Source organism: Pogona vitticeps, chromosome 2, assembly GCF_051106095.1.
Source record: "Pogona vitticeps strain Pit_001003342236 chromosome 2, PviZW2.1, whole genome shotgun sequence".
Lineage (NCBI taxonomy): Eukaryota > Metazoa > Chordata > Lepidosauria > Squamata > Agamidae > Pogona > Pogona vitticeps.
This window is the reverse complement of record NC_135784.1, coordinates 124260485-124286495: the sequence shown is the minus strand read 5'-3', so window position 1 is coordinate 124286495 and position 26011 is coordinate 124260485. Positions and strand designations below refer to the sequence as shown.

At 41.1% G+C, this 26011-nt stretch overlaps 1 protein-coding gene across 2 annotated transcripts in view; it reads right to left on the bottom strand.

The window, feature by feature from the left end:
- The window catches only part of TECR (trans-2,3-enoyl-CoA reductase), a 54071-nt gene that overhangs the window by 2908 nt on the left and 25152 nt on the right, over positions 1-26011 (bottom strand). The window contains exons 2-12 of one of the 2 annotated variants that reach the window (XM_072990342.2): positions 20840-20890; positions 9980-10031; positions 7332-7376; positions 6793-6896; positions 6588-6703; positions 5152-5257; positions 4261-4333; positions 3007-3050; positions 1990-2047; positions 805-893; positions 449-494 (exon numbers count right to left, since the gene is read on the bottom strand). In XM_072990342.2, coding sequence (XP_072846443.1) covers positions 449-494; positions 805-893; positions 1990-2047; positions 3007-3050; positions 4261-4333; positions 5152-5257; positions 6588-6703; positions 6793-6896; positions 7332-7376; positions 9980-10031; positions 20840-20890 — 784 coding nt within the window. Of the gene's footprint in view, positions 1-448; positions 495-804; positions 894-1989; positions 2048-3006; positions 3051-4260; positions 4334-5151; positions 5258-6587; positions 6704-6792; positions 6897-7331; positions 7377-9979; positions 10032-20839; positions 21239-26011 lie in introns of those variants that run through there. The other variant, XM_020778518.3, reaches the window with a different exon arrangement.

Sequence of the window (26011 nt, the reverse complement as noted above, 5' to 3'; positions counted from 1 at the left end):
TAAGCATTAAGGCATGAGATACATCCCTAAGACCCTAGTTGGTGGAAGACAACATCTTGAAGTGACTGCCTAGGCAGGCGTTGTTAGTGCATGTATCACTTGACATGCCAAGAAGGAATGAGAACACTGCCAGCTCTCATGTGCCATAAATAGAAAAGCAATGCAACCAAAAGCATGTGGAAGAAGACAAACTTTTTAAGTTCTGCCATCATGAGGAAAGGGATGGTGCTTATTAGACTACTGAGTTCTGTGACCTAGTCTTCGCCTCCAGTTCTCTTGGCTCTTCTTATGTGCCATCAAGTTGCCCCCGACATATGGCAGCCTGAGTGATCTCCAGAATGTCCTGTCGTCAACAGCCCTGCTCAGCTCTTGCAAACTCTGCTTCTTTAAATACATGGAACCCATCTGACCCCACAATAAAGGGCAATTCTACTTGCAAAGGACTTACCTGGAAGGCACTGAGTCATAATAGCAAAGCCAATCCAGGATCCCACCTGGAAGAGAAGGGAAACAGCAGCTCAGGATGGCACTGAGCAAGGCAAACAAGGCACTTCACACTGAATTTATGCGTTTGCCAACTCCAGGTAAGTATACAGCTATATATTAAGCCTGTCTAACATAAACCTGTATGAGACGAGAATCACAGACTCGCTCAGTCCTGCTAGATCTTCCTGTTCTTAACACATTAGCCAAACATTCTACATGGAGAGGAGCCGCATAGCAAGATACCGGACAGCAAGGCAAGGGCCTCCTCCCCATGCAATCTGCTTCAATTTGCTATAAAGCTCTGTACCGCATTCTCACCTCGTAGGTATAATTAGGGCAGGAGACCAGTAAGAAAAGCCATGTGAAGGGGTTCTTGGTGGGATATGGAATCTTCCTGGTCTTGGAACCTGGAGAGAATGAAGAAGAATTGATTTCATGAAACACAGTTTCATTGAACCTGTGATGCTAAGGCAGGATTCCGCTCATACTGCAGGTACACAGAAGTGCAGCCCTAGACAATGCTGGACTGCCAACTCCCAGCATCTCTTGCCATTGGTTCTGCTGGCTAGGGCTGATGGGAGTTGCAGTCCAACAACATCTGGAGAGCTGTACTTTGCCCACTCCTAGCTTAGTTTTACAGGCATGAGCTGGAACAAATCAAAGCCAAGCCCTGGGCTTGCACGTTCCTTTCTCCTCATCCCAGGCAACTGCAATGAGAATTTTACACAGCATTTTGCTTCACTTTTTATAGAATCCTGCCTTACATGTAAACCAGAGATCATGATCTAAAAGGAACTGGTTAGTTAAGTTAGCTAAACAACCTAAAGTTTTAATCTGGCTTGTTCCTTTTCTTTAACAGGATTTTTAAAGAACACTAAGATCTGTAAACCCCATCAATATTAAAAGAATAAATAATGCAAGTTTACCAAAATCTCACTCTTAAGCAGTACCTTCAGGCCTGCGCAAATCTCAAAGGCACACCACTTTAAATTTAACTAGCTATGGGCCAGCAGCAACATTCTCTCTAATTTTCATCCCAACTATGGAAGCCTCTGCCCCTCATGTGCACAACTTTGCGCATGCACATGTGACTCCAACCCTCCCACGCGGGGTTCCATCGCAACCAGGACTAAAGGGGCTGAAAATTATCATCACAGGTGTGCAGGCGGAGGAGGATCCCTGCACGGAGGGGGCAGAATCACATGCACACAGGCGTACACCTTAGAGGGAAACCTTGGCCAGCAGCTTCTTGGGCCATATATCCCTTCAGCCTGATAATCTATAGTGGCCATTTGGCCCTCCTGGGGCCTCTGGCACATTTGTAGGGGGCCACAGATGGGACACAATTCTTCACACACCACCTTATAAGGTTTGTTATACAATCCTGATTCAGCCTACATTTATGGCTGTGGCCAAAAGACTGACAGCCCAGTTCTGTGGTGTTTGTCTGAAAGGCTCCTGTAGACCAGGGAAGCACTTCCTGAGACCTTCTACTTTACCCACCAGCAGGGCGCAGGTTCCTCAGAGCAATATGAATCGAAAAGTTTCCCAGCTGACAGAACTGCAGGAGAAAACAGCCAGGATCAATACCTAGAAAGCTGAGCACTCAATCTTCAATTTCTCATTAATTTTTTTCAAGAAAATCCATTTTAGCATATCCAGATAATTCTGACCAAGGATATAAACATTTTTGATAAATAAACAAACTAATTTTTCAAAACTAGATTGGAAAGAGAGACAGGGAGTGATCTTTTCCCATGGGGGTGCTCCGCTCTCTCCTGCTATGGTTCCTTGTTTATCACCTTTCCTGGGAAGAGGCTTTGGAGCTTTACAAAGATAAAGCCCAGGATCAAATCAAGAAAGCATGGATTCAGAGGAACTACCCCTTAGAGCCAGTTCCCTCCCATAACTCAACCAAGGCATGTTCAATTGAAATCACAGAGTATTCCTCCATATTTATCACTCTCTTTCCCCTATTGTTGGGTTTTGTTTTGTTGTCTTTACATTACCTTGTAAGACAGGGACCCATCTTCGAATTTATTGTAACATTCTCTCCACATCTTACGTACAGCTGGGCTACACTTAGTAGGCAGAGAAACCGGTTTCTCACTTTCGCAATCTGGGCACCTACTGCCACACCTACTGTTTTTTAGTTACCTTGGGATGCATGGTCCCTGCTAGAGTTCAAACAGTAGTGACCTAGCTACACCTTTGCCTGTTGTGGCAATCCACCTTGCCTCTCTCTCAACACCCACAGAGACCCTGGCCCTGTGCCACAAACAGGTGGCCTTGGCTACTATGCAGCTGTGCTTTTACCAGGAGGACGCCTCAAGCTTCCACGCTTGCCTCTGTTGGGTGAGTTTCCACCCCAAGCTTGCTTACAGTTCCAAAACCTGCATGCCAGAGCCTACTTCACTTTTACATCACTCCTCCTCCACTTTCTTCCATAAGTCTCCACTAGGGTCTTCAATCCTACATGGGCTAGCCCACCCTGTCCCCAAGGATCTAACAAATTCTTACCAAGAATATGATAAGTGCCAGTTTCACTTGTTCGAGTCCATATGCTGAAAAAGGGTAGAGCAGGGATAGAGAAGACAATAACAGAAAAACTTTAGCATGTTCAGATAACCGCCCAGAGTAGACACGTTCTAGATCGGCAGTATATAAATCAAATAAATAAATTAAAATGTATATACTGTAAATAGCAGGGGCAGAAGGAACAACTGGTATGTTCCTACAAAGCAACAGATTCCACAGTGATTACAGAATTCTGCTGAGTTTGCCAGAGATGAAGCTTTATTACAGTAGCTACATTTGTGACATGTATACACGATGGAGCTTGCATTCAAGTTAAAAGGAAGAGAAACAGGGAGAAAGGCTGCAGATCTTCACTTAAATTACTATAAAAGCATCTGTGCCTTTTCTTCTTCCTCATTAAGTAGATATAGGCTGAAATCCTATTTAGTGTACAGTAGTAAATAGCACTGGAGTCAGCCCACTGAATCAGTGGGAATCTAGTGAATCAACACCTCTGCAAGTTCTACTGATTCAAATGGTTCTACTCTAGTTGTAACACAGTAAGTTGAAACTAGAGTAGCTCCATTCGAGTCAATGGACCTTTTGGAGGAGTTGATTCACCAAATCCCAATAATTCAATGGGCCTAGTCTAATGAAACTTACTACACTAACAGGATTTCAGCCACTGGATCAGACTGAGAATGTGTACAAGGAAAACAGACATTTTAACATTTAAAACATCTAAGTAAAAGGATCTGCTGTCAGTTTCCAAGTATTTAGAAGTCAGCAAAGAAAGGGTAAACCAACAGTGGGCCAGGAATACCAACTCATAAGCAATTATGTAGTCCTAGGAATCTTGAAATGGCAGGGAAGAAGGAATGACAAATCTATCTCTCGGGAGGAGAGCACATGGACTGTGTATACCTCACTTGAGCAAACGTTGAACCCTTTACTGGTAAAAAGGTTGGATATGAATGAGTGAATGCCGTTCAACTGGTAAATTACATATCCATTGCTCTTCTTTAATTCCAATTCTCAGAATGTTCTTGCCAGCCTTAAGAAAAAGTACCTTCCCAACTTCAGAAGAATATCTAAGCTCTGATCAGATTTCTCTGAAATGTGGCTCATTAGCAACAGAATTGCTCATTAGCAGCAACTGCTCATTAGCCACAGCAGACAGTTAACTTATAGGAACCTTTGGGCTCTTTGGACAGCTGACATCCCAGACTCCGGCTTCCCCATCTATTATTAACTTACCAGGTGGCGTATACAATGGGTGGTTGATATAGTATGCCATCCAGGCAGCAAAGCCCCAGTAGTAAGTGCAGTTCTGGAGAAAGAATCAAAAACAACACACTAAGAAACAATTCTCTGGAGGAGACACAGCAAAAGAAGGATATGCTAACTCTCTCAGTGTCTAGAAACACAGAAGCGTAGAAAGCCGCCTTATACTGAATTAGACCACTGGTCCACCTAGCCCAGGATGCCAATTCTGATTAACAGCGATTAGTTCAGAGTTTCAGGCAGTATTTTTCCCTAGAGATCTGGTAATTATGCAGTGGTTTCTCATCCAAGCATTTGTTGTTGTTGTTTAGTCGTTTAGTCATGTCCGACTCTTCGTGACCCCATGGACCAGAGCACGCCAGGCCCTCCTGTCTTCCACTGCCTCCCAGAGTTGGGTCAAATTCATGTTGGTAGCTTTGATGACACTGTCCAACCAGCTTGTCCTCTGTCGTCCCCTTCTCCTCTTGCCCTCACACTTTCCTAACATCAGGGGCTTTTCCAGGGAGTCTTCTCATGAGATGGACAAAGTGTTGGAGCCTCAGCTTCAGGATCTGTCCTTCCAGTGAGCACTCAGGGTTGACATCCAAGCATTAAACGGATGCAATCCTGCTTAACTTCCAAAATCAGATGAGACCACAGAATCATAGAAGAATTGGGTTGGAAGGTGCTTGTAAGGCCATTGAGTCCAACCAAAGATCATGTGTGTTCAAGGTGGTATGGCGGGAGGGGTTCAAACAAGAAAACACAAGGTGAGCCAATGCCATATTTCCCTTGAAAACACCATGCGTGACATTTGTGGAATGCCCGCATCAGACTTGCCCTGTCTTGCCCTTCCTTGCTTAATCTCAGTTTCACATTACTCACCTTGAAGATGTTACGCAAGGGCATTGTCCCATGAGAGAATCTATGGACAAAGAGAGTCTCCAAGAGGCGCTTGATGTAGTGGAAAGAGTGGCAAATGCAAGCCAGGCTGGAAAGGAAAACAGAAGACTGAGGAGAGAGAAGGGACTAAACTGTATGATCTACCAATGGAACACTTACATCATTCTGTCACATTTTAAACAGCATCATCTGGAAGGAACGTTACAAACCACTCTCCTCAAATTTGCTTTCAGCTTTTACATTTTGAGTTTCCCTTTGCCAGGCCTTTGTTGAAGTTCTTAATCAGCTTCAGGAGGCAACAGGACCAAGCAGGGTCAAAGATTAAGTGCCCCAAGAAATTGTGTGAACCTTGAACATAAACCAATACATGCTGAAGCTAGGGAAGACTACAATTCACTTATTCATTTTTTACATATCTATCCCACATTTCTCCCAGTCAGATCATGGCTGTATGCATTGTTCTCTTTCTCACATTGGCCTCACAACATTTCTTTTAGATGTCAGGCAGAGAAAGAGTAACTAACGTAAAGTCATCCACTACGTCTCATGGCTCAGCAGGGACTGAAACCTCCCAAGTCCCGTGCCAAAACATATTATTACAACACTGTCTCTGTGCCTCAGAGAGCTCACTGCCTGGCCCTGTCAGTCATCTACCCAGCTGTGACACAATTTCAAAAAGAGGCACAAACTGATGCAGAATTTTTGGCTAAAAGGTATTGCTGTAAACCTCCCACTGTCCTCTTAGGGAAAGAGGTTTTTGGGAAATGAATAATCAGTGTTGAGGCTTTTCAAAACAGTGTTTGCTTTCCTCTCGTGCTCTGAAATTGGGGTTTTCTGATGCCTACATAAAATGGAGGCTGAAAAAAAACCTCTAAACAAATGAAGCAAAGATTTTTTTAACGTCTGTACGTATGCTGTCAGACAGAGTAAATATTAGCATCTAAAAGTGCTGGGAGTTTACAACTTCACAGGCTGCCTTCCAGCTTCTTTGACTGGGAGGCATCTTTATAGGCTGGGAGTAACAACCACTCAGTCCAGCATTAACCAACAGTTCTCTCCTCTGCATCCGAACTCTTAAGACAGCCCCACCTCTATGCTAAGAGAATCTTTTTTCCTAACAAAATTTATCAGTGGTAGTTAGTACAAAAATGTTATATATACTGAAGTAGAATTGTTTAAAAACAATCATGTTGTTAGTTTATTTTAATATATTCACACTTGTAAGTAAATGGAACATTTTTATGTTTTTATATTAATGTGTCAGTCACTGAGACTGTAAGTGCCAGTTAATGAGAGAGGGGTGGATTATATGGGAACTTGGTACTAGTAACTACTATGTTCTGTGATTCTCTGCACTTGCACTGCACAGCTGAGAAAAGTTAACCAGAAAATGCCAATCTTGTCCTATAGATACTTACTGCACAACCGAGTACTTGCTGGAAGTGAAATCATATTTCCGGCCATAGATGAAGGGCACCCGGAAGTAGAAAAGTAAGTAGATAACTAGTGGCCCAGCATACTCTGTGAGGAAGACCTGAAAGGAAAAATGGTCAAGGAAGAGCTGAGGAGAAACAAAGCTATGGGCAAGCAGCAGAGTTATCTCGGAGCACAAAGAACACTCACCGTTACCCAGCTGATCTGTGCTCCCAGATCCCGGAAATACAGCGTGGCTGTTGTGCCCACTGGCAAGTTCTGAAGAATGTCTTCATCCTTGAGGGACTTCCCCTCTGGAAGAAAGGAGAAGTTTCAATGAAGCCCAGCTGCTTCAAGCACCTTGACAGGATGGGATACCAAAAGTTACTTCTCTGAGTTTACGCCCGGGAAGTTCTGGCTGCCCAGCAGTCAGAAAGAAGTTGCTAGTGGGTCCAGAAGAGAGGAGAAAGTCTCCAAGAGAGATAATGAATGCTTAGGTATGCTCTCTCATTAAAGGCCATAAACCTGGACTTCCAGAACCGCCTGCTCCTTGCAGGCTGCACAGCCTTTCAAACAGGCTCCTCACATGAAATTAGCAAGGTAAGAAACCCCCAGGTCAGTTGCTTCCTATGATCGAAGGCTCAGCAACTCTAGTCACATAGTCTACCAGCCCACTTAAAAAAAGAAAGACCAATTCCTTCTCAAGGCACATGACCCTGAAGAAGAAACTTCACAAGACATCAACTTACTGGGATCTAGTCGTAAAGACTGCCGGGCTGGATACCACTGAGGATCTGGAAAAATAAAAAGAAGACTGTCTTACACTGAAGCATGCCAGTCATTTACCAGTTGTCAATGGCTTTCTAGGACTTCAGAGCAGGGTCTTTCCTGGCCTCACATGATGATGGTGGGGATGCTCTACTGCTGAGGTACACCCCAGAGAAGAGACTCCCAGAAGATCTAATGGGAGAAAAATTGCTCCATCCCTTTGGCTCAAGGCACTTCCCTGAAGGATTTATTTATAGCTTTTGCGTAGCAGATTGATCATCTTCTCAAGAAAGACCTGCACCACGAGAAGGAGGACGAGCTAATAACTTCTGAATATTTTATACCCAGAAAACCCTGGAAGAGTTACCTGGGAAGAGTCAGAATCAACTTGATAGCACATTATGATTATTTGAGCAGAAGTGAGCAAAGCGTCCCTTGCTCCTTTGATGCTAAGATGCAATCCTCATCAGCTCTAGCCAGCGCAGATAACAGTAATGGGATTTAGTTTGACAATACCTGGCAGGGGTGGGGTGGGCAAGTTATCCAGTCCTGCCCTGAAAGGAACTACTCTTATAAGCAGAGGAGTCTTTTAATGCCAAATCACCTTCCTCAAAATCTTTCAAGGGGATTACATTTTCAACCCTTTCAGAAATGGTTCCCAGGGCATTCCCAAGGACTGTCTGCAAGCATTACACAAGCATTTGAGATGTCAGAGATGCTGGCTTTTCAAAACAACGTTCACAACTCAGGTTTCCCATTGCCAAAGTTCTACTCCAACCAGATTTTTGATTTGCTATTTTGGAATCCAATCCTATGTAGGTCTAAGCAGAACTAAGGCCCAGCAAATGCAATGGAGCTTATTCCAAGGTTATCATATAGAGGAGTGGACCTTCCATATGGGAATCAGCCCATACCAGTTAAGTACCCATTTCTACACTAATCCAAGTCCATTGATTTACAATTTTTCTAGATTCAGCATCAAAGCTACATCAAAATGGGAATTCGTTATTCAAATTAACTGCTAGCAATGAAAAAATCACAACAAACTTGCCAGCAGCACTCGCCATTCCTTTAAACCTAACCTAGTAGATACATAGAAAAGGAAGCCAGAAGCAATACGAACTGGTGGAAAATTCATGACCTTGTTACATAGCTAGCCTTCCATTTTAGTCCTGCCCTATGCACATAACTCCATATCCAAAATATTTTTTTTATCCCACCATCTTAAGACTTGGCAGGAAAGGAAAAGTAGGAGAGACTATTTTATTCTTAAACAGTCTAGATTAGATTCTTATTTATGCAATGAGTGCACCCTGTTTTCTCCTTCCAACAGTGTTTCAGCCCATAGGAGAGACTCGAAAAAGGCTTTACTGGAGGATGGCTTCTATGAGCCTTAGGTCTCCCACAACAAACCTTAATGCTCCAGTGTAAGGGTAGGCTGAATGCAGTCTTCCTCACCTGACTTAGGTGCCACTGGAGCTCCCCTGCCCCCTAAAAATGTTTTTTTGTTTTGTTTGTTCAAATACGAACACCACTTCAGGAGTTATGGTTTTCATTTAAACCAAGGTGCACAGCCCTCACATGCCTTTTTCTGTCTATAATGAGGTTAAAGTGTCTGGTTTCTATTTAAAAAAAGACATCTAGTTACCCCCACTTTGTGAGGAGAAGCCCATGGTGGATCCAGGGAGTGGAAAATTGACTCCTAGACTCATCAAAGCTGCCCATTCCAGTTCTAGTGATCTACCTACTAATTCTTCATTGCAAAATGTAGGACCAATAAGACCACGTTGACTACTCCAATAGATGAGAGGAAACAGCATTTTTTATGATGGTCCACTTCCACAATGACCAAAGGCATCATTCACAGGTTAGCAATCAATCAAGAATGATAGCCTATTTAGGGTGGCTGATGGAAATCCAAAGGAACTGTTCCCCCCCCCCCCAGTAATCTGTGGGAAAGAAGTGGAGATTTGGGAGGGAAAATAAAAAATAACCCTCATGAAATATTTTAATTTTTAGAAGAATGGGAGAAACGCATCTTAAATGCTAGATTTCAAAATAATACTTTATAGCACAAAATAGTACTGTTTTGTACTTAGCCAGGTTTACTCCCGCTTCCAATTTTAGCTCCCGTTTACACCATTAAAACTCATTCTAATATTTTCACTCTACATCAGATAATATTGACTCTTGCAAACCACAGACATACCATTTGCAGATCATCACACTCACTTGGTATTTCCCTACTTACAGCATATACTGCAGTAGATGAAATATACAGGTCTATGTTTGGAAAAGTGTACTCCAAAGTAAGAGAAAAGCCAACATGTAAATAATACATTTAATCTCTACAAGCCTTCCATTCTCACAAATCCATGTATATAACAATGGAAGTAACAACCACAGCTGCTGATCTTTAAAAGGTCTGCAAAAATTGATGGTAGTATTTTTCACAAATATTATTTAAATGGCAGGAGAGTACATTCCCATAGACTAATTTTACTCATAAAACAAGCTGCTCCATGATTTCCACACTCTTTTCTCCACCAGAGACCTATCCCATCAAGAGGAAACAAAATCCACAAAAGATCTATGTTTAGTCACACAAATAAATTTGTTCCATACATACGAGTCTTATGAAAGAGGTTCTTGATCTCTGCTATGGTGGCATTAGGCTCCACCTGAAACAAAAACAATGCATAAGAGGTGAGAGAACCTATGCATGACTTCCTACCCACATTAATGAAAAGTGAACAAAGTTGAAGCCACCTTAATCTAAGCATCTTCTATTCAAATAAATAGGCAAGAAAACCCACAAACAAACAGGATGACCCCAAGCAGAGGTACACTAAGACTGGAGGTATAGCAGCACTGCAGAGCCAAACAGTTGCTGTATCTTATGTGTGCCCAGCCCAGGAAGAAAAAACAAACCAAAGATTTTTAAAATGGCAGAAAAAAAACAATAAATGCACACCTGGCATCTTTGGAAATACTGGGAGTGGCCAATGCCCACAAGCAGATGAGCCAACAAATACATAATAGGGATATGTTCTTGCATTCTTTTCCTCACACACATAACATGTACAATGAAACTATGGCACTCTCATGTCATGAGTTCTCATGGATCCATCAACAACAACCTTGTAACAGTAAATTTTTAGATATTCATCCAGGCAGGACTTTCATGTAGCCTTGCCAGGACAACAGTTCAAGTCTCAAAAAGAGAGAGAGAAATTCTCTCTTGTTGAGTAGCCAAGAGGGACAGGAAGGTCACCTAATAGGAAGATACACATGGACACCATCCTCCTGTGGCTCTCTCCATAGGGCATGGAGTTGCCAAGTGGGAGATTCAATTCTGACCAACTGTGAGGAAGCAGTATGTCTCTACTCATCTTTTGCATACTTGAGAGGAAATCGTAATTTATCAGGTACAGGAAACAAACCTTTTAAGAACTAAGACCACACTGTAAACACCACAGAACAGTGTTCTAACCCTTGAACCAAAGCAACGGGCAGCAAGCATACACACCATGGAGCCTATGTCCCTCCCTGAACCAATTACAGATGACAGAAGAACAGGGTCTGTAGGAGGAGCCACAAGCCAGGAGATAAAACTACTAGAGAACCTACTCAAAGTTCTGTTTGGAATGTAAAGTTCACACTAGCATAGGGTGGGGGAAGGATACCCTGTCCAACACTCCAGCAAATGAAAAGAAACACTGCATAGACTAGAAGCTGGGCTCTTGCATAGCCCAACCATTTGCTCTGATCCACCCACTCCCCCACTCTCGCACAGTCCAGAAAGCCAGAGTGGGTAGGGAGAGTAAGGGCCAATGGACCCAAGTCAACAGGCCTCAATTGCCCCCTGAACGTAAAAGTCCTCAGGCCAAATCACAGTAGAACAGAAGGCAAGGATTCTCACCCACTACTTCTTAGTAGGACATGGTGGCGCTGCGGGTTAAACCGCAGAAGCCTCTGTGCTGCAAGGTTGGAAGACCAGCAGTCATAAGATCGAATCCACGCGACGGAGTGAGCTCCCATCGCTTGTCCCAGCTCCTGTCAACCTAGCAGTTCGAAAGCATGCAAATGAGAGTAGATAAATAGGTACCACCTCGGTGGGAAGGTAACGGCATTCCGTGTCTAGTCACGCTGGCCACGTGACCAAAGGAACTTTCTACGGACAAACGCTGGCTCTATAGCTTGGAAACGGGGATGAGCACCACCCCCTAGATTCGGACACGACTGGACATTTGTCAAGGAGAACCTTTACCTTACTTCTTAGCAACAAAGAAACACTACATGTGGAGTCTTTCCTCAATGGTATACATGATGGTGTGAATCCTGAATGTAAAGATGTATGTATGGCTGCCAATTTGTCACCCAAACCATCAGGACTCTTGGCCCTTGGACAGTGGCTTGGTAAAAAACAGCACAGCAGCAAATGCAATGTCCTTCAGGGTAGCAGCTGTAAGACAGAGACAATCTTCTCTGGCTTTTGATGGAATTGTCAGGACTCCAGGAACCTTCCTGAGTCAAGTACCATAACAACCCAACAGAGGAAGAAATGGAAACTTTTCTGAGCAAACGGTAGATTGTCCTCAGAGGTGGATTTCAGCAGAACTTAGAAATAAAATATGACCATTTGCCATGGTTCATTCTGCTTCTTGTTTTGTAGACAATGCACACTAATTATCTACAAGGAATTTACAGTTTAGCAAACTGCCAAACAACAATTTGCCGATCAGCAACATGAAAAATATAAACAATTCTTAAAATGTACACAGAATCTAACTTCTCAGCCAGATTTTGGGGGAAGCACAAAATATACACCGCCCTCATTAGAGAAGACAGAGGGCAGTTAAGGACTGAAAGAAGATTCTGGGTTTTTTGCCTCTTCTCATTATAAAACCATACATGAACAACCAGAAGTTCTGTGTTTAATGAATGACGATTCTACACAATAGACCTTTTTTCCAGAACATCATTCTTAATCATAGCAGTTCTTAATGCCCACACTGCACCATCCTGATACTGGAAACAATGGCCTAACCTTACACTAGGCGCTCTCATCTCTCTCCAGCAACCAAGATTTCAGGCGACAGGCATGTCAGCAGAAGCAAAACCCATATCCTTACAAGGGCCCCTAAGATCAGCGTTCAACTAAAGCTAAGAGGAATGCAGGAAAAGTCTCAGGCGGATGCCAAGCATGGATCAGCACCTCTAACATCCTAAAAAAGCAACATAACTTGGGAACCATTACTTGGGTCACAGCTAAACAAGCAACATGAATTGTGACTCAGATGGCGTACATTCTCTTCAGAATGGACTGCTGTCAATTTGTAGGAAGATGTTTTGTCTTTCTTTTGCTCCAGCTCCATTAATTTCTCCAATCATTACTTTTCTAATGAAGCCCGTAAAATAGTCCATTATTTGATCTGCAGTATTTGCAGTTCTCATAAAGATTTTAAAATTTATGTTACTAAATGGCATGCACTGATGTGTATTATCAAGTCAGAAATTTAATTATGTCCCTGGAAATTCACATGATGTAAGTTTGTTGCTTTAAAAAACAGTAAGTCCAAAACTCTGGACTTTGTATGGATTAAAGGTGTTCAAATTTGCTTTTTTGGACCATGCTGGCTGGAGAATGTTGGGAATTGCAGTTCAAAAACAGAAGTCTGCCCACCTCTAGTATGGATTAAACTACAGACATATTACTGGTCCAAGGGGATCCCCTCCTTTTCCCTCCTTCTCTGCCACTCTTTTCTTTTCCTCCAGAATGATCCCACACTCAATTCAAAAGCAAACATGACGTGTGCTCTCCCCTCGTTCTGCAGTATGTCTCTGGCATTCAAGGAATTGACAGAGGTGGAGGAGGAGATACTGACATTTCAGAAGGGTGTGACCACCACCAACACCACAGCCAACCCAATTGAGCACTGGTGTAGGGTGTCCAAGGCAGCTGAATGCTAGCTCCCCTCTGGGGAGGTGTGGTTTGCTTTTCCCTTACAAGGGTGGTTCTCAGATCCAGCACATGTACAGAAGAATCGAACAAATGCTAAAAGGGTGAAGAAAACTGGCCTGTGAAGGGAGCACTCAAATTAACAGTAAACTGTTGATTAGGTTGCACATGATAGCTTGGGGCACAGCAAGGCAGAAGGTTACAGACAGCACCAACAAACAAGTCAATCTAAAAGTTTGGATAGGAGCCAGATGAGGAGCCAGACTAATGAAATTTACAAGTCAGTAAGATGACTCCATTGAAAATCAGATCCTCCTCACAGGACAGACACTTAGCACCTCGGCGGTCATTTTATAGATCTGTGTGGCCAGCACTGGACAGATTTGGTGCCAAACTTTACAGACCATCAAGGTGACTCAAACAGATGGACGGGAAGACAGTCTCGCTGGAGCTAGGTGTTAGTTATAGAGCCATAAAATTGGAGTCCCATTGCTCAGCTACCACATCTTTGGGTTAGGAATTCCAAGTAAGGACACATGCCCATCTACACATGGCAAGGTCTTTCCCTTGGCCCCTTCACCATGGAAGGCATGTTTCCAAGGAAAAGGGAGAAAGCCTTTTCAGCTGTTCCTCCCATCCCTGTAACCTGTTGCCAAGGGAGGTTTCCATTGTTCTTCTACCAACAGCAAAATACCATTTTTCATCAGACAGGCCTTTGAAGGCTAAAACTTGGTTGCTGCTAGAAGGATTATTTAGATGCTAGATAAAAGACTTTGGACCCTATCCACCATTCTCTGCCTTGGGGCACAGTGTATACTGCTTGTGTCCACTGGATAACTGTTCAGCTGACTTGATTAACAGACCATTGTGCATGTTTGTTATTGACAGTGTGGCCTTTTTCATCAGTTTTTTATGTTTTGACACATTTCTATTTTTATTTGGATTTTATTATTGTGTACATTTAAACAAACAAACAAACAAACAAACAAACAAACAAACAAACGAACGAACAAGGAACATTGCATACTCTGATTCCTGGCAACTTGTACAGTTTGTTCTTCGGCCTCCTACTTCTTAGTTAAATGAGCAAGAAATACTAAGGGTGCTTCTCACTGCTGTTATTAGATAACAGGATGTGCTTTAAAGAAATATATTGCATTCAACAAGAAGGAGAAAGCTACGATTGTTTCTTGGCAGCTTACCAATTCAAAGTTTACTTTGAACACCTCTCTAAATATAGAGATCTCCTTGCTTCCTCCGTAGTCTGTGTATGATCCTCATTAAACCTGAAAGGATTAGTGACGCTCATCGGAACTAAAAAGAAGGATGGGCAGGGTGCCCACTACTGCCCTCTCCTAGCACAAAGCTAAACTGCCATAGCTTCTGCACTGGAAAGAATATATTTTCCCTTCGTCATCCAAATTCCTAGAGTTATTCAGAGGTTTGATCCACCACTGTCCTCCTGATTTACTCATGAAACATTCTTCTTGCATTCCCCGCAAGTCGCTATTTCAAAGGGATACCATTTGCAGAAGTAGAAGGCAACTCTTCTTCTCCTTTAGACCAGTGGTTCTTAACGTGGGCGATAATGCCCCCCAGGGGGCGATTTCATTTTTCAGGGGGGCGATAGAACTAAAAGGGGCGGTGTGGGGGCTCTGGAACAGAAGGGGGGCGGTAGGGGGGCCCTGGAGCAAGCCAAACCTGTGAAGATGGCTGCAGCCTTTTTACAGTGTGCATGAATATAGCCGCCTAGAGTAGTCTTAATTGATTAGATAGGCGGGATATAAATTAAATAAATAAATAAATAAATAAATATTTTCCTCCAATCTTAATTTAGTTTCAGAGTTTTCATCTTGAAATTTTTAGTTCCTGCATTGTGGTTTGGTTTTATGCCCTTTTTATATTTCTTTTTGCATCTTAAAATTCGCTTGCAACTAAATCACTAAATGTTTTTGGGGCATTTCATTTTCTTGGAATTGAATTTTGTTTTCAGGGGTCATTGGATTTAAGTGTCACAAATAAATAAATAAATAGATAAATAGATAGATAAATAAATAAATAAATAAATAAATACATACATACATACATACATACATACATACATACATACATACATACATACATACATACATACATACATACATAAGAAAGATATCATCACTGCGGGGAGGGGGGCGGTGATAACTTCCTCAATGGCTCAAGGGGGCGTTTCTTTCAAAAAGGTTAAGAACCACTGCTTTAGACTACCAAAGGCATGACAATGCATAAAGAGTCATCCTCAGCTGGTGTACAGGCTCATAGTTCCCAGTATGTCACTATACATTATTAAGGATTTAATATCCTCCCCTCAGTCAAATTGGCTAGCATCTCATGGTGGAGCATCATTCTCTCAAACGTGGCACAAGGCATTGGTGTACTTAATCTATGGACACTTCAAACACTGTAAATTTCAGTGAAAAGGTCTCTTTTTGGTGTTTATTTGAAAATCATAGAATCACTGAATAACTGAGTTGGAAGGGGCCTGAAAGGCCATCAAGTCCAACCCCTGCTCAATGCAGGAATCAATGCAGGAATCCAATTCAAAGCAGATTTGACAAATGCTTGTCAAATTTCACTTGAACACCTCCAGTGTTGGAAGCACTCATCACCTCCTGAGGCAACTGGTCCCATTGTTGTACAGCTCTAGCAGTTAAGATGTTTTTCCTGATAGTCTAAATCTGGCTTCCTGTAGCTTGAGCTCACTGTTTAGTGTCCTGCACTCTGGGATGGTTGAGAACAGATCCATCCCCTCCTCTGTATGACTACCTTTCAAGAATTTGAAAAGTGCCATTGCCTCTCCCTTCAGTCTTTTCTCAAGGCTAAACATGTTCAGTCCTTTCAGTCTTTCCTCACAGGGCTTGGTTCCCAGTCCCATGATCATCTTTGTTGCTCTCCTCTGAACTTGCTCCAGTTTTCTGGCATCCTTCTTAAAGTGAGGTGTCTAGAACTGGACACAGTACTCAAGATGCCTAACCGGTGCTGAATAGAGTTGGTTCATATTCAGCCTTTGATTTGTAATTCCAAGATCCTTTTCACTTGCAGTATTACTGAGACAAGTATCCACCATCTTAGAACTGTGCCTTTGGTTCCCCCCCCCCATGTGTAGAACTTTGCATTTACCCCTGTTAAATTTCATTCTGTTGTTCTCAGCCCAGTGCTCAAGCCTCTCAAGAGATTTTTGAATTCTGTTCCTGTCTTCCAAGGTATTAAGTTATTCCAGCCTAGTTTTGTGTCATCTGCAATTCTGATGTGTATTTCCTGTACTCCCTCATCCAAGTCATTAATAAAATGTTGAAGAACACAGGGCCCTGGACTGAGCCTTGGTGTACCCCATTTGCTACCTTTTCCTAATTTGAAAAGGAGTCATTGATAAGAACTCTGAATATGATTCTGTAACCAATTACCTGAAGTCAAGATATATTATGTCTAAGCATTCCCACTGTCTACCAGGGAGGCTATCTGATCAAAAATGAAATACGATTAGTCCATCAAGATTTTTTTTCTTGACAAATCCATGTTGGCTTCTAGTTATTACAGCATTGTCTGTAATTCCCTGGTTTCTCTTTTTGCCCTTTTAAAATATTTAAATATTAAATATTGGGACAATGTTAGCTTTTCTCCAGTCATCTGGTACTTCATCCATCCTCCATGATTTCAAGGAAATAATAGACAGCAGTTCTGCGATCTCTTCAGCCAGTTCCTTCAATATCCTTGGATGCAGTTTACCCGGCCCTGGGGATTTGAACTCATTTAAAATAATACGGTACTCCTTGTCTGTTTGTTTATCAATCTCAAGCTGCAATCCAATCCCCTTTCTTTGACATTTACCTGGAGCAGTATAGACTGTCCTTTGGGAGAAGACGGAGCTAAAGTAGGAATTGAGGTTTTTTTTGCCTTTTCTTTGTTGACTATTATAATTTTCCCATACCTTTTGAGTAGATGAGCCACTGCTTCTGTTCCCGGTCTTTTTGTCATGCATGTAACTGAAAAATGCTCTTTTTTGTTGCTTTTAGCATTTCTCTCTAACCTCACCTCATGGAAGGAAAGGGAATAATCTAGTCCACTCTCTTTTGTTTGCTGAGATCAGGCAGTGTGACTGAAGATGTTAGAGGGCCTAAATGCTCAATTATATCATTTGGTCATGTTATCTGACACATTAAATAGCCAAAATCCTATCATGAAAAACTACACATGTACAAAATGTCACAGAAGCATTTGGCTGGCTGTTGTGCAACGAGTCATGTACCAGCTGCACAATCAGGGAAAGATCTGCTGCACAGAATAATAGAATAATGAGCTGGAAGGGGCCTTTAAGGTCATCAAATCCAACCTCCTGCTCAATACAGGAATACAAATCAAAGGATATCTGCCAGATGGTAGTCTAAATTTCTCTTGAATGGTTCCAGTGTTGGAGAACTCTCGACCTCTCAAGGTAACTGGTTCCATTGCCATATTGCTCTAACAGTTAGGAAGTTTTTCCTGATATTCAACTGAAAGCTGGCTTCCTGTAACTTGTGCCCATTATTGCGTGTCCTGAACTCTAGGATGATCAAGAACAGATCTTTCCCCCTCAGTCTTTTATTCTCAAGGTTATACATGCCCAGTGCTTCCAGTGTTTCCTCACAGGGCTTGGTTTCCAGCCCCTAATCATCCTTGGTGTCTTCCTCTGAACTTGTTCCAATTTGTCAGCATCCTTCTTGAAATGCAGTGTGCAGAACTGGACAAAGTACTCAAGATTATACTAACCAGTGCTGAATACATTAGTGAATAGAGGGTACCTTGCAGGATTTGGGGACTATATTTCTTGTAATGCAGCCTAAAATAACATTTGCCTTTTTTTGAAGTGACATCACACTGTTGGCTCAGATTCAGCTTGTGATCTATGACAATTTCAAGATCCTTCTCGCTCGTAGTATTACTGAGCCAGGTATCTCCCACCTTGCAACTGTATGCTTGGTTTCTTTTTCCTAGGTGCAGTATTTTGCATTTATCCCTGTTGAACTTCATTCTGTTGTTTTCAGTCAGTCATTTTGAATTCTGTTTCTTTCTTCCAGGGTTATCAGCTATTCCACCCAATTTTGTGTAGTTTGCAAATCTGATTAAATTCCCTGAATGCTCTGATCCAGATCATTAATTAAAAAGTTGCAGAGTACTGAGCCCAGAACTGAGCCCTGGGGTACCCCGCTTGTTACCTCCTCCCAGTTTGAGAAGGAGCCATTAATCATCACCCTTTGAGTATGATTCTATAGCCAACTGTGCATAATGGACAGTCTGGAAAATACCAGACTAGCAGTAGTGTAAGTTAAGAGGATTCGGGCCACAACGTTCACTCATTCAATTCAGGCTTCTTCTCTATGTGCAAAAGGTAGGCGACTAGGCAGCAGAGATCATAGGAAGGCTTGAAACGTCACTTACTGAAACAGACTGTTGGAAAAAGAAGGGTTAGGCCATGCCTTCCTAGCTAAAGTGGCAATCCATCCTACAGCAGCTGCTGTCAGTGAGGATTTAAAGGTGTGAACATTTGAATACTGGAGTGTCATACTTGTGAGCTCCTAGAAAGCTCCGATTTATTTATCAATACATAATTTGAAGCACTTTATGGCTAATGCACCCAAGATACCAGGACTGCTCTACAGAAACCTCTAACATTATATTTAGCTCAAAAGATGGTTAAAAACCACCACTACAGGGACTCCCAAAACTGCTGCTAGACCTCAAGGCTGCAGAGAAAACTGGAGCAAAAATATTCACAAAATGTAGTTCATCTTCTAGTTCTCCCACCACAACAAAAACAAAAGAGTATGAATGTGTTTATAGAAAGAGGAAGAGTATGAATGTGTTTATAGAAATTCATTTATTATATTCATATTTAAAGTAAATCACTGGGGATGGGCCTAGGGAGAAACCCTACCCAGAATCCTACTGGACTTCATATAAGATTTGCATAATTTGCCATGGGCGATTTGTAAGTAACTGGTAAGGTGCCTCAACACATCTTACTCACCTACCTGATCACAAGCCTGATTATGCAATAGAGATGCAACATGACACCTTGTTAATTAGCCACAGCAAATTATGCAAATCATATGCAAGCACCAATGGGATTTCAGTCACTACGTTGCTTATTGGGTTTTTTGTTTGTTTGTTTGTTTGTTCATGCTATATGTGGTCTCTGGTTAGATGGGCAGCATATAAATTAAATAAAATTAAATAGTGTGGCAAAGCCCATGTCTCGCCAGAAATATGTGTACCATTGGTTAAGAACCATTACAGTGCAGGAATACAAGACAAATTAGATTTTTTTAATTATAAGAAATAACACAATTTTCAAAATAGTCTTGTTACTGTGAGCAAAGTCTGTGGTCTTCCAGTCATGCTCTCCGGCAGAAGAAACAAGGTCAACTTTCAATGAACTAAGAAATGTGAGCATACAAATGGAATGTTGTTAAATATTTACTTCTTTCCTGGAAACACAGATGTCTAGTTCAGGCATTATAGTCTCAACATAAGAGGAGACAAACCCCACTAGCCCTACTGTTGCCATTTCCATTTCCACTGCTCTGCTCCTATGGAGAACAACTCCATGAACAGAAGAACCTCCTCTATTTGTGGAGGGTCTCTTAAGGAAAAAAAAAGAACAGAGGAGAATCAAGGAAGAAAGACAGGGAGCAAGGAAGGAATTAACTTTTCTTATAGAGGATATCAAGGAAGATGTAAAAATGAAATCTATTGCAATTGATCACCACTGCCAAAATTAGCAGTTGCTTCTCCTATAATTCACATGATAGAAGTCAACCAGCTTCTCTAAAATCTAAGGTTACCAATCAAGTTGGGGGTGTTTTTTGTTTGTTTGTTTTAGTATATATATATTGCAAAATCCAGTTGGTGCAAAGCTACACCCTCCAAAAAGCCAGATCATGTCCTCCACCGGCACCAGTATTGTTTAATTGAAACAAATTAAAAGCTTCTTCTCCCCATTTCAGGTTGTAAGGCTCCCTTGGACTCCTTTTCACCCTAGGGAATCCTTTAAAAGTCCAAAATTGTCACTGAATCACCATACCCAGGATTGGGACTGCTGCTGACAATCCACCAGCAACGATTTCTGACTATTAAAGGGTCCCCTCCATCCCAAGATTCTCAAAGACTTCCCTCAGGGCAAAACGAAGCCCAAGGAAGCCTCAGAACTGAAACAGGGAGATGGGAAGTTTTCAATTTATTTAAATTAAACATTACCAATGCTGGATGACGACATCCTCTGGCTCTGTGACTTTCTGCTATCAGGATTGTGGCCATTATGCTGTAGCTGACAACATGCTTTTATGGCAGATATTAGTAGGAAGCAAGTGACCTATTACAGTTCCATCTTCAAAATGTCAAATCCCAATACCTCTCTCTTTAAGTTAATTAGTGAACCATAAAGCTCTGTGAAGACCAAAGACAAACCTCACCCCTCAACCTTCCCTGCCAGCCCTCAATTAAGGTTCTTACCTTGTCGAGGAAGCACAGCTTCTCCCGGGTCTTGGCATCCAGGATCTCCACCTCAAAAAAAAGAACACCTCTTTTAGATTTCTTAGTAGAGGATTTTGATCCCATGTCATTGAAATTTCGTTGAATGGGTGGACACCCCTCTGCAGGCGTCAGACTCCCATCCATGCCTCTTCACACAGCAAATTCCCCAAGTGTGTGTACACAAGAGAACAAGGGGCACGATCCCACTTTGTTTCCTCGTATCTATGCCCTACATGTGGGCCACTCCTCGTCAGCTAAGGGGTGTGCTTCTCCAGAAGCAGCAAATTGTCCGGCACTCAGAAAAAAAAAATAGTTCCTGTGAAGGCAGAGGCTCCAGGCTCGGCAGATCCAGATCAGCACACAGAAGGGGTTCCTTTCCAGTCTGTTCGGCAGGTTGTCTTCCAAGGCGTAAGCTGATAGCACAGGGAGTGGAACTGCTACCGTTGTCAGCTAAATATAAAACTGAGCCCCAAGCAGACCTCCTCACAAGCAGCCTCTGAGCCAGGCAAACCATACCAGGGAATTTTTTAAAGACATCTCTTTCCCTTTCCTACCCTCTTTCCCTCACTATATCCCCCCCCCCTGCAAGTTCTTGTTAACATTTCATGAACCATCTGGGGGTGGGGTGCGGGAGTATTAGGAGATCCTCTCTGCAGTTACTCCAATGCAGAACAATTCTTAGGAACTGATTTGACTCTAATGCTCACAATTCCAGCAGCCTCATCTCTCAAAAGCGAGGGGGCAAGAGTGCCAACTGCATTTGTGTAACACGGAAGGTTTATGGAAGGCACATTCTCAAAAATAACAATTCTTGCCAACAGGTTTGAAAGCTGTAGAGCAGGCTTGTCCAACCTGCGGCCCGAGGGCCGCATGCGGCCCAGGTCGGCTCATAATGCAGCCCAGTGCAATTTTTTATTTTTAAAGAAATTCCAAAGTTTCAAGTTACACTGCTGGCACTTGCGGCTGGAATGCGGCTGAGGCACGTCACAACGGTAGGGAGGGAGAGAAGGAAGGATGGAGCGGGAGGGGAGAGGGGGGCTGTGTGACTGCATTGCGCCGTCCCCGTCAATAGGTGGATCCCCTCCCGGCCCCATAAAGCCACCGGAGTCGAAGCTGGCAGCCTCTGCTGTCTGAGATCGCAGTTCTAGTAAGTGCGCTTGGAGCGGGGCTGCGGAGGACGGCTAGGGCTGCCCCCCCATGCGGCCCAAACCAAATGTATGTGCAGCCCAAACCAAATTTTCATCTTCTAATGTGGCCCAGGGAAGGTGAAAGGTTGGACACCCCTGCTGTAGAGCACTGGTTCTTAACCTTGGGTTACTCAGGAGTTTTAGACTGCAGCTCCCAGAAGCCTTCACCACCAACTGTGCTGGCTGGGGTTTCTGGGAGTTGCAGTTCAAAAACATCCGAGTAACAAAGGTTAAGAACCACTGCTGTAGAGGAAGAACGGGAGGTGTGCTGTGTTAGTCCAGACCAGACTACTGCAACACCTCTGAACATAGGGCTGCCCTTGAAGAATGCTTAGAAATTTCAAATGGTACAAAACATGCCACTATATGGGTGAACAAGTTACCTTACCAAAAAACAAAATTCTACACCAGCTTCCCCGCTGTCAAGTGCTGGCACTTACGTTTACCATCTTAATTGTCTGGGGCTTGTCACCTAATGGTATATCTTTACCTACATTAATTAACTTCACTTTTAATACCACTGTCTTACATTCTTTTTATTTTATTTTATTTTACTTTATTTTTTAAATTTCCAAAACAAATACAAGAATACAAAATACTTACTAATACAGTCTAAAACACAGCGAACACCCATACCCATGGGACCCTTTGGAGCAATACTTTATTACGAACCTCCTTTCCAAAATTGTATTGATTGTTGCTTAGAGGCTTTCCCCTTTCCTTTCACTAATACAAATTCAACAGATCTACCCCAAATAGCATAAAAATATTTAAACTTATTTACCCTCTTTTCATCTTAAGTTCAGTAGTCAATTTATCATTTAATGCAATGTCCCATACTTCATTATACCAATCTTCTAATTTAATATCATCTTTATCTTTCCAGAATCTAGGTATTAATATTCTAGCACTTGTCATAAAATTAGAAATCAATTCCTTTGAGCAATAATCAAGTTCTATCTTATAAAAAATTGACAGCAAAGCAATTTTAGAATTAAGTTCGATATCTTTTCTAAATACATCACATATTTCCTTAAAAATCAATTTTCAAAATTTCTGAATCAATTTACATTCCCACCACATATGATAATACGTGCCAATTTCTTCATCACATTTCCAACAGGCCTTAGAATAGTCTGAATTTATTATGTTCAGTTTCATCGGAGCCAACCTTAAACTAATTTTTTAAAAATTTCCTTTATTCTTACCCACATTAATCTTAAAATTCTCATCTTCCAAATCTTTGTCCAATCCTCTGTTTTAATTTCTGTCTTTAAATCATCTTCCCAAATTGATTTCAAACCTCATATTTCAATCTTTTTCCTCTTGTTCCAAAATTAGGTTTTAAATTCTACTTACTACTCCCTTCCTCAAAGCATCTTTCTGCATGTCTTCATGTGATGATAGAACTTGTTCATACTTAGTACATTCTCTTTGAAGACTGGGTGAAGATTAATTTGCCATTAGTCTTCAACCATTCATTTGTCCAACTATTTAATTGGATATAATTATACCATGATAGTTTATTAGTTTGAAATTTAACTATAATCTGATCCTTCGATCTCATTTTAATAATCCAATCCTTCAATCTGGCAACTTTTTTATCCTTAAAAAAAATCAGCTAAACCCTTCAAGTTTGCTAGGATTTTTTCTATTTCGGTCACTAATTTTAGTGGTGAAGTAAAGGGATATAACTTTTTAATATCTGTTCCAGACATTTAACATGTTTCTTTAAAAAGGGTTGTTCACCTGATTTATTGTATTTCTTTTTACTACATTAAACAAATATTTTTCAATATTCCCATTTATTCCGTATCCCACCAAATTAACTTTCCTTTGTTATATATACTATTTCCAATAAATCTTAGTTGATTTGCTATATAATAATTTTTATATTAAGAATACTTAAACCTCCTTTTTTTAGCCTTATACCAATATCTTTTATTTATTCTAGATTTTTTATCTTGATTACAAACTCCATTAATTAATCCCTGCCAATACTTAAAATCTTCTTCTAATTATATTGAGAACATCCTGCATAAAAAAGTAATTTTTGATGCTATTTTCATTTTGATCATAGCAATTCTCCCAAACCACGACAGTTTCAATTTAGAATACTCCTGCAATTTATCTTTGATATCGCTTTTTAATTTGTTACAATTTTGCTCCTTTAATATTTGAGTCACTTTAACTATATACCAAAATAATTAATATAATTACACATTTTTAAACTATACTTATTTACAAATATTTCTTGTTCATATTTATTGTAATTAAACATTATTTGTGTTTTTGCCAGTTAATAGTTAATCCTGTTATATCCCCCAAAATTTTTAAATGATTTTTAATTTTATCCATACTTTCTATTGGGTTTTAAATAGTTAATAATGAAGCATCAGCAAATAAATTAATTTTACTTGTATCATTTTACCTAATCCTTTAATTAATTCATCATTTCTCATTGCATTAGCTAACAGTTCTATATACAAAACAATATTCGTGAAAGTGGACAGCCTTGTCTTGTACCTCGACCTAGAAAATATGCTCTGTTAAGCCATCATTAACTACTACTTCTGAAGTATTATCTGAATATAATTGATCTATAACCCCAATAAATCTATCAAATCCCCAACCCTTTATAAGCAGCTTTAATGTTGGCCATTCCACACAATCAAAGGCCTTAAATATGTCTAGTGATAAAACAGTTGCTGCCTTTGTTTCTTTTTCTTTTGTACCTCATATATAATGCTCAAAACTCGCCTAGTTAAATTATCCATTTGTCTTCCCTTTATAAAGCCACATTGATCCTCTTTAATATAATTTGCTATAAATCTATTTAATTTATTTGCTAATATAGCAGTAAAAATCTTAGCATCTTGATTTATTAGAGATATAGGCCTATAAGATTCTTCCAAACCGATTTTACCCTCTTTTATTATAAATCTACCATTACAATCTTTTACTACCTATTTCACTGTAAATTCACAATTTTTAAAAATTATGATTGCCACACCTCTACATTTAGATGTTGCAGGCTGTTAAAATTCCTGCTTCAACAAGAGGTAAAGCTTTAGATAAAACTTCTGATCGCAACCTGGAACGCTTGAGGAGGGCAGAGGCTGCATTAGAAAAAAAATGAGTCAGAAAGCAAAGTTCCACCATCCCAAGCTGTAGGTAAGCAAGAAGCAATGGATGAACTGACACGGGTTGTGAAGGACATGTCCTATAAAATGAGTCAGGAGTTTAAGCAAGCAGCGAGATGAGCCAACTCTATTGAAATGAGCATTAATAAGCTTCAAGTTCAAGTCATAGGAATGACACAGGAGTTGAAAATTGTCAAACAGAAAGTTAAGGAAGTGCGAGACAGGGCAGAAGCAAATGAGACTAAGATAAACAGGTTGGATGACACAATCAGCGAAGCAAACAAAAAGCTGATTTATCTGGAAGACAACTCCAGAAGGTCCAACATTAAAATAATGAATTTTCAATTGCAACATGGACAAGACCTCAAAAAAGAGATTACTGTATAATGTGGGTTAACTGCATAATGGGCACACAATACCTGGATGAACAGGACATAGAAAGAGCTCATTTTGTTGGTAATCCCAAAAGCCCAAGGACAAGACCAGTGGTTGTGAAGTATTTTAATTATACAAAGAATTTATGAGAGAAATTAAACAAAAACAAGTCCAGCTGGTCTACAGAGGCACTAAAATGCACATTCTCCAAGATTTAAGCAGTGACTCTTTAAATTAGAGAAAATCTATGAAGCCTGTTACAGCAGTATTTGATCAAAAAATACAGTAATCTCAAATACCAATGGAGTCATCCTGTTTTTTCACCGTCTTACATTCTGATCTCTGATTTCTCATTAAAATCAGACTGGTCAGGTAAGAAGCAGAATCAGGGCTTTTTTCAGAACAGCACGAAGACTCAGGAATTCCCTGAAGGAAAAAATGAATGC